At 51.4% G+C, this 8,798-nt stretch overlaps 1 protein-coding gene across 1 annotated transcript in view; it reads right to left on the minus strand.

The window, feature by feature from the left end:
* The window catches only part of MIER2 (mesoderm induction early response 1, family member 2), an 8,601-nt gene extending 2,016 nt beyond the window's left edge, over positions 1 to 6,585 (minus strand). Inside the window, exons 1-10 of the mRNA XM_009075873.1 lie at positions 6,504 to 6,585; positions 5,859 to 6,007; positions 5,005 to 5,130; positions 4,242 to 4,365; positions 3,490 to 3,599; positions 2,816 to 2,885; positions 1,899 to 2,050; positions 1,357 to 1,438; positions 1,159 to 1,253; positions 274 to 401 (exon numbers count right to left, since the gene is read on the minus strand). Coding sequence (XP_009074121.1) covers positions 274 to 401; positions 1,159 to 1,253; positions 1,357 to 1,438; positions 1,899 to 2,050; positions 2,816 to 2,885; positions 3,490 to 3,599; positions 4,242 to 4,365; positions 5,005 to 5,130; positions 5,859 to 5,999 — 1,028 coding nt within the window. The 5' untranslated portion in view covers positions 6,000 to 6,007; positions 6,504 to 6,585. The remainder of the gene's footprint in view (positions 1 to 273; positions 402 to 1,158; positions 1,254 to 1,356; positions 1,439 to 1,898; positions 2,051 to 2,815; positions 2,886 to 3,489; positions 3,600 to 4,241; positions 4,366 to 5,004; positions 5,131 to 5,858; positions 6,008 to 6,503) is intronic.
* Positions 6,586 to 8,798: the final 2,213 nt, after the last annotated feature.

The following is an 8,798-nucleotide window of genomic DNA, read 5'->3' on the forward strand; positions in this document are numbered from 1 at the left end:
GACCCCAGCCTGAACTTCTGTGGATGCACTTGTTTGAAACAAAACTGTTTTCTTTCACAACAAAGTCCACATCCAAGCTAAGAGTTGCTTCACCTTCCCTCCCCACACCAACGGTGTTTGCACTCTGAGAACATCCCGTGCATCCCTCCATCCTCCCACCCGAGGAACCTTCTGGAGCAGGAAGCACAGCCTGTCAGGAGGAGGTGCTCTGCAGCAGAAATCTTCACTGGGAGGTTAACATTACTAATCTTAGTGTGAGAATGTTCCACGCACGTGGCTCCAGGGTGGAGGACGTACTTCTTCCTTCCTAAACGAGTCTGCTGGGTGAAGTAGTCATAGCGCTCAGACTTTTTCCACATGTAGTAATACTCCACACACTCTCCCACCGACCGCGTGCGAACCTGAGGAGAAACACCTGGTCAGAGCAGCCAGGAGCACCTCCTGGAGCATGGGCTCTTCTCCCACTGAACCAGCAGGGAAAAGTGAGTGCAGCACAGAGATTTGGATGGCTATGGACACAGCTACGCTGAGAACAGAAGCACAGACCGAGATCTCAGAGTGCTGCTCGGCCCGAGGAGCTGCCCACAGTGCACAGCTGTTCTCACAGACCCATCTGGGCCACACACTACACTGGTGCAGGACTTTCCTGCACCTCCAGCAGCAGCACACTTAACAGAGAGAGCAAACCTGCATCCACCTCACTGGCCAGCGTCAACATGCCCACGATCAACCAGTGGTAGAACTGGACTCTCTGGTTCTGCCAACTCCCAGCACAGCAGCATGTCCCGGGGCCCAGCTCTCCCTACAACAGCCTCTGCCATTCTAGAGGACCCCAGGGGACTTTACAAAACATCCACATGCTCAACTCACTCATTCACAGAAGTACTGCAAGGGCTGAGAGTTTGGAAAGAACTTTTGAGACTCCAGAAAGGGCTAATCAGTAATTAACTGACATCACTCATGCAGGTCAGTGGTGTTTGTGACTTCTCCCACCTGGAAAATAAGGCAGAGCAGGGCAGTGAAGAGCCCATCACCTGCGAGCGTGGGTAAGCACACAGCCTGGGATGGGAACAGTCCTGACCTCCCTGTGCACACCACTGGTGCCACAGCACCTGCTCCTTCCCCTGCTCCAGCAGGAGGAGGCTGGAGCAGCCTTACCTTGTTTGCTTGGATAAGGTGGAAGTTTTTCCCATGGACCCTGAAGCCATGTTCAAAATTTCTACATTCTTCCTCGCTCCAGGCACAAAGCTCATCTAAAGCAGAAAGAAAGAGGACTTGGAGGAGGTGTACAGAGTCTGGAGAGAGTTGCATCTGCCTTGCAGTTTGGGGCAGGCCCCAAAGGAGGAGGGTGCTCACCTCTGATCACCTTCACGTTGAAGCGTAACCTCCGCAGTGCCTCTTCTGCGTTGAAGTTGCATTTCACCAGCTCATACAAGGCCTAGGAAACAAGGAAATCACTCAGAGGATGTACCCGAGCAACAGGCCACGAACCAACCTGCTCCACTCACATTTGCCTCAGAAAACCTGTACTTCCCAGGAGCCACCCTGCTGCTGGCCCCAGCCTGACCATCAGCTGAGGTTATGCTGCTTTTCAAGGCTCTGGTATAGAAACTCTGGGAATGGACAGGTCCAGTTCCACTGGCAGCTCTGGGAGTGCCTCCGTGCTCCAGGGGACTCATTGCCAGGATCTAACCTGGCTAGTTTAGAGGAAACACAACTGCTCTGAAATGGCTGATCTGTCAGGGTTTCCCACTCTTCCCAACAGGAGGGTGACCAGACTGGGCAGCACACCCTCCCTCATCTGTGAGGCAGAGCAGGGGAACGTGGCATAGACCTCACTCTGCCCTCTGCAGGGAACAGTGCTGGGCCAGCCCAGGCTGCAGGAGCCCTGAGCTCACCTGCTCGTTGTCCTTGACCACCTCTCCCTCTGGCAGAGAGCTGCCCGCCAGCTCGTCCCACTGCCGCCTCACGGCGCGGTACAGGAACTCCTCCACCTCCCTCTCCGGGAGGATGTTCGGGTCCCAAAGCAGCTGATCTTCATTCTCATAGGCTAACAGAAAAAGCACTGAAATAAGATAATCAAACAGAGAATTCTGCTGCTTTTGAGAAATGGTCTGCACGGACAGGCATGGGGAGACAGAGCAGGGGGAAAGCTTGGGTTGGTACTCCAGCCTGGCACTGGAGGTGACAATCACCTCCCCAGGTGCTGTATTTTCCCTCCTGACTTTGCAGACAGACAAGCTCAGGACTCTTCACACCCCTTTCAGAGCCCTTGGTGCAGGCTCAGCTCACTCCCACTGCTTCAGCAGGGTTGGCTGACAAAGTTCTTGTTACCATGTTGCTCTGATTAATTAATCCTGGCAGCTAAAAAACCTTTTAGCTTTCCTGTCCAGAAGCTCAACAAGCTGCTGCTTGTACTGCACTCGTTATTGGACACAATCTGCAAATCACAGCACCTGCCTACTCTGCAGCCATCCCACCAAATGGGAAACAGATCAGCTGCAGGGAGCCCTGAATGGCAGCAGCGCAGGATGCTTAAGGAAGGTGTCAGAGAGAACAAATTAAGAGTGTCTCCAGGAGGGGAATCTCTTTGGTTGCAGCTAGGAGCTCTCCTCAAACCTGTCACACCAACCCAGTTCTCATTGAGCTTCTCTACCCATGGTAAAGCCCTATTCAACCAGGCTCCTGTACATTGTGGTTTCAGCACTGAGAGGTGCCAAGCCCAGAGACCCAGAGCAGGACAGGTGACCCAGGGCCCATCACACGTCCTGGCCAGCAGCTCTACACCCAGACAGCTCCAGGGACAGTGTCCTACCTTTCTGCCTGTGCCTGTTGAGGCGGAGGATGGGGACAGTGGCCTGGTACTGAGGTCCAACCATGATCTCCTGAAAACCACCACAGAGAGCTGGGTAAATTCAATGGAAAATGCTCCACACAGGCTGTACCTCATGATTTAGGGACTACACCACCACCGGGCCCATTTATTTACTGGCAGCCCCTGCTGTCACGATTATTTCCAGTGAACCCTGACTATTTTATAGGGTAACTACAAAGATTTACTACCAACCAGATGATACTGTGGGGACCTTCCCTATCTACATAGTTTTCGTGTTGGAGATCTATGGCAAGGAGCTAAGGCTGGAGATAAAGCAATGCAGAATCTCTCCTGCAATCTTCACAGCCAGGATGGATTTGGAAGCCTGCTCCTCTCTTTAGTAAGGTGGTTCTCCCTCAGTAAATCCTGCTGGGAATACTGCACAGCATTTCACCTTTATAGGGCTACAGGCTGCAGGTTTAATTTGCCAAGGCACAACAGATTCCCCATATCTGAAGCAGGAGGTGATTTCAAGATTGTATTAAAAACCTCTCTTGGCACTGCTGTCCACAAAACACGAGGCACTGAGCAATGGACTGGGGGACACTGCAGTGCTTTGGGGTCACTCAGAAGTACTGTATGAGCTCCTCCCCCAATGCACTCAGGTCATTTACCTTCTTACAGTCGTTGGATGGGATGGAATCCACCTCTGAATCCTCAGCCATGGAGGAAGCACATGGAGATGAACATGGCTCTTTGTCTTCATCAGCAAGGAAGTTGTTTGCTTTGTGGGAAAGGAAAAAGACCTGTAGTTATACATTTTTTTCCCTGTTGCTCTATGTTCCCTCTCCTTCCCTTTGTTTCTGTCCTGAAGTTCCTTTCAGCCTGTGACAACTTACCTGTACTTTAACTTCCTCAAATAAAAGGATTTACACACTCACCACACCGGTGGCAACAGCCAACCCAGGGAGCTCAGACTCCTTCATTTTGCAGGACAGCAGAAGGAATAACATCACTTCCAGTCCCTCTCATGTTTTGGCTTCCCATGTCCTCCAATATTTAGGAACTGCCACAGTGTATCCCTCCACTAGCACTACTGAATTTGTTCTGACTGAATTTATTCTCTTGTAGTGATATCAGATGAGGCACTGATCTTTCAGACTGCAGTTACAGGAGGTAGCAAAACAGTTCCCACTTCCTCAGTGCTCTGAGTTACACCTAAAGACAATTCTCCTCTCATCCCACTGCTCTGTCCTGTCCCACCCCATGCCTGGTAGCACCTCTGCCACGCAGGTTTCCTGACAGCCCCCAGCAGAAAAGTGGAAAATCTGATGTCAGGAGACTGACAAAATAAAGACACCATTGTCACCCTCCCCTGCACATCACACAAGGGAACATGAGGTGCTTAGAAAGTAGAGGCACATACAGCCAGGCTGGTTTGGGAACAGGTCCGACGCATCGTGGGACGTGACGGACGGAGTCAGGTCGTCAGCTGAAGACTGTGTCTCCTCCTCTTCTTCCCCTGAAAGCAAATCCTTCGCTATTTGTTCCTTTTAACAACAACAAGAAAGTGGAAAATATTTTTACATTAAAAAAAAGCATATGAGGGGAAGCGAGGCCTAGAGTAAAGCAATTCTGGCCAAGAGTGGCCACATCCACAGACCTCCTCACCCTCCCACAGTCTGTCCAAAGACAGAGTCTCTCACACTCCCCACCACCCCCAGATTACTTTCCCCAGAAGCACTTTGACAAGTGTCAAGAGTGGCTCCCCACAGAAGCCAGAGAGGATGAGCAAGTGGCCCTTTCTTTAGAGCTCCACTCACAGCAATTAACTCAAGGAAAAACAAAAAAAGCAATTTCTACAGACTAGAAGAGGAGCCATGGCTTCACCTAGGAAGATACAAAGCTTCCCTGACCCTTCACACATCCACATCTACGTGTGAAGACTCATAACCCAAGTTCCATATAGAGTTTTTACAGAGTTTTTTAAACAGATACCCTTTCTCTCTTCTCCTCTAAACACTTTACATTCATATTTCTTCACCTGGTGTTCCTCACTGGGACACCAGAACTAGGCAGGTCCCTTTCCTGGCTTTGGTCAAACCCCTCTGGAAGAGCTCCTGGATACCTTGAGCTCCAGCACAGCACAGTAAGCTGCAGCAGACACCCATGAAGACAGCTGCTCTCACCTTATCCAGAGTCATGTCAGGGAGATTCGGAGTGATGTCATTGCTCTCACTGTCCTGCTCCGAGATGGGATCAGATGCCTCATAGCCATACAGTGCCAGCAGCTCCTCAAATGGCATTTCACTGCTCTGAGCAAGAGGAGGACAAAGCTGCATCAGGAACAGAACCACTGAGCACACCACCAGGGGTATGTACACAGACACAGAGGAGGACAAGGCAGCTCTGCTCCTCTAGGGCCCTGAGCAGTCTCTGGTAATGCTGTGCAATGACAGAGTCTGCCAGGACCACCATAACCTGTTCCTTCCAAAGCATGGAAAGGCCAGGAACTTTCACCCCAAAGCAAGTCAGTTGAGGCATTTTAAAAACAATTTATTTTTTCATACGAGATGTGAAGCTGGTGAGAAGGTGCCAGACAGCACAACTGTATTTAACCAGAGGAAGGGAAGGAGCCAACCCCTGTATTAGTCTCATCCTGAAGAGACACTTTCTGTCACCAAGAACATGGTTTGTGTTCCCCCAAGGTCTCCATGGGGACACCCACAGCAGGACCACATCAGCTCATCTTTGTGGCTCCTCCACTGTGAAACACTCCACACTCCCAACAGCCAAGGGGTCTTCAGCAAGCTGAGCCCAGACCACCTGCCAGAGTGGCTACTTGGCAGAGGAAGGCTCCAAAATTCACTGCTCTTGTCTGTTCTCAAAACCATTCCTTCCTACCCAAATGCAAGCCTGACTGCTGGACAGCCTGAACCCAGCACACTGCTGGCTGAGCAAGTCAGGGCTTCTCACCAAGCTCTTTGGTACTGTAAAAGCAAATCCAGCAGTAATTTCCCTTCCCCTATCCTGCTGCCTTTACCTGAGAGGCACTGAAACTCTTCTCCAGCTCTTCTAAAGATTTCTGCTTCTCCTGTGTCTCATCTTCCTCCCGTTCTTCCCGCACACCGTAGTTCTGTGAAAGGATCTCTGCCAGGTTCAGTCGGTGATCAGCTGAGCCCATTGACACAACTGCAGGGAGCAGAAGAAGTTGGATACTAGCACCATCATGGATGAAGTCTTGAGATGCAACAAAGCCATGGATTATTCCTTCTTGTGTGTGTGCAGAGGAAGAGATGAGGCAGGATGGAGGGAGGGAGGGGGACAGGGAACACTTCACCAGCACAAGGCTGAGTTCTCTGCACGTTTGGGTCCCACAGCTGACTGGGAGCTGAGTCTGGAACTTTGTGTGCCTCTCTAGACTGGACTCACTGGTGTCACAACATGTGAGCACTGCAGCCTTTCCTCCACCCAGGGCATTTTTAGGGTAATTACCCCTTATTCAACAACAGGCAAATGGACACCTGTAGGAGCTTTGGAATCTTTAAGCCTTTCCTCCTCTGTTAAATGGAAACTGACCTCCAGGCTCAGGAGGTGTTGGAAGGAGAAGGGAGCAGACAGGCTGACAACAAGAGCCTTGTTTCCTTTGGGACTGACCAACAAAGAGATGATCTCTGGGCTGCAGTACCTGCTGCGCTCTGAAGGGCAGGCTCTCCAGGACACAGGCTGTGGGCTGGGTACGGGACCACCCTCGGGCTCTGCCGGCCAACCGAGGCCTTCAGGGAGAGAGAAGAACATGGCTGAGAGCTCTTCTTAAAACATACAACACCCCTCCACCCACTGAACCCCACCAGCAAGTGCAATTCATTTAACTTCAAAGCAAAAGGTACCCAAGCCCACATGGGGCAGCATTAGGAACTGACAAGAGCTCATGAGGTGTCTTGAACAGTGGCATTCCGTGCTGGGTCAGAAGTTCAGCCAGCAGCACGGGCTGAGGCCTGGAAAACAGCCCAGAACTTCTGCTGCTCCCTGGGCTGCTGTGAATGGAATTGCTGCTTGTCAAGTTCAGCCCAGGGAGGGAGTAAGCAGGTAGTTAACCAAAGCCTTTGGGTGAGTGAGAGCACTCAAGTGCAGAAGAAAATCCCAGTGTCAGTGTCCCAGTCACCAAGGACATCTCTGTATGACCCTCAGCCATTACCAATCCCAGCCATGCACCATCACTCCTCACTTACTCAGAGGGAGCCAGGACATCTACGATGCTTTGACATGAGGCTCCTACAACTTCTTTAAGAAGACACAGTACAACTTCACATTGAAATTTATCCTCTAACAGTAAAGTACACACCAAAAAAGCCACCACAGACTGTGGGTTCTGAGTTGGTGCCTTCAGCTATCAACACACAGACTGCAGATTCCATGGCAGTGAAGAGGATGACTCCAGTCCGTGTGGCACACACACTGTGTCTGCTGTTCCTGAGCACCTGAGTACTGCCCCATGGAGACTCCAGACAGAGCCCAATGACTGTGCTCAAGGAAACAAAAGGAAAAGTAATGGGATGATGAAAGGATTCAGGACAGCATCCATTTGAGGATGGTCGTTCCAGGAAATGTGAACAAGTACAAAACCCTCTTGGTGAAATCCTTCGGAGCAAACAACCATGGTTTCGTGGAAAGGGTGTGGTCTACCCTTAGTCCCTCTGGTCTCCAGTGATTTGCAGAACTCTCTTTGCTCAGACAATGATCTATAGATCAATGGCACCTCCTTGTCCCGGGATCAATAAGTTGCTGCATGCAAAGGCCTCTGAAAACAAAGGCCGAAGCTGTTGGCAGGGATGGGCTGGCTTGAAAAGGTGTCAAGAATACTTCAAGAATGAGGAGATCTCCTATTAATGACCAGGTGCTGAAATGAAGAGAAATGGCCACTACAACAGGGTGACAATTCCCTAACTCATCACAAGTTTCTCTCTCCCAAGCAGTGATGGAGCACTAGAGCAAGTGGGAATGCCACGAGCTGGAGTCACCATGGAATCACCAGCACTGCTGAGTTGGGCTGAGAAAACACATGACAGACAAAGCAAATGGCCTATTCCAAACTGGTTTCCTCAGCCAGTCTAACACGTGTTTCAGATGCAGCAAAAGTTCCTTTGCCTTGTCCACACTCCTCAACACGGGAACATTTTCTACAGACTCCAGAGGGAAGCAGCACAGATAGAAACAGATTCATCCTGCAAGTTATGCATCTGGAAGAGCAAAGAATGAAGAGATGCCATGGCACATGGGACACCTCCTGCAGTGTCAGGAGGATCAGGGGCACAGTCACAGCTGTGCAGAGACACTGACAGCACAAACCCGACCCAGACGTGCTGGGACAGACCCGAGTGAGCCACAGGGTGCCAGGCTGGCACTTCAGCCCAGCAACAGGCCCAGGGAACACTCCAGCACAGAGAAATGCAGTGCTCCACCAAGGGCCAAACTGTGGTGGATGGGCTGACAGGCCAGACAGCACCTTCCTCTGCAGAGCACCACAACTCCCCGAGGGGAAGCTCTGTCTTTGGAATGATCCTGCTACAGGGCAGCAAACTACCTCCACATCTTCCCAGTGCCTTTCCTCCACGTTATGATCACCACGAGGATCTCGGGGTGGAAATGAAGTGCAGATGTGTCATAGCAACCATTACACCAAGTCAGGGATGTTTGAGGAGCACCACAAGACTGGATGGGGCACAGCTTCACCTGCTCCAAGTGTGGTAGAGTGATGGCAGGAACGTTTTGGCACGACGCACCAAGATGATCACAGCGTGGCAATGGGGGAAGCAGTGAGGGGATCCCCACCTGGTACCAGAGCACCAACCTCCCTCTCCTGCCAGAGAGAACCACCCCGACAAACCGTTCCCACCACCTTCGCCAGCCCTCGGACATCCCTACAGCCCTGACCCCCTGCTCGGGGGTATCTCAGCTCCAGCCCCTGACCCCGGCAGTGACC

This window comes from Acanthisitta chloris, unplaced genomic scaffold (assembly GCF_000695815.1).
Source record: "Acanthisitta chloris isolate BGI_N310 unplaced genomic scaffold, ASM69581v1 scaffold25595, whole genome shotgun sequence".
In the NCBI taxonomy this organism is placed as follows: Eukaryota; Metazoa; Chordata; class Aves; order Passeriformes; family Acanthisittidae; genus Acanthisitta; species Acanthisitta chloris.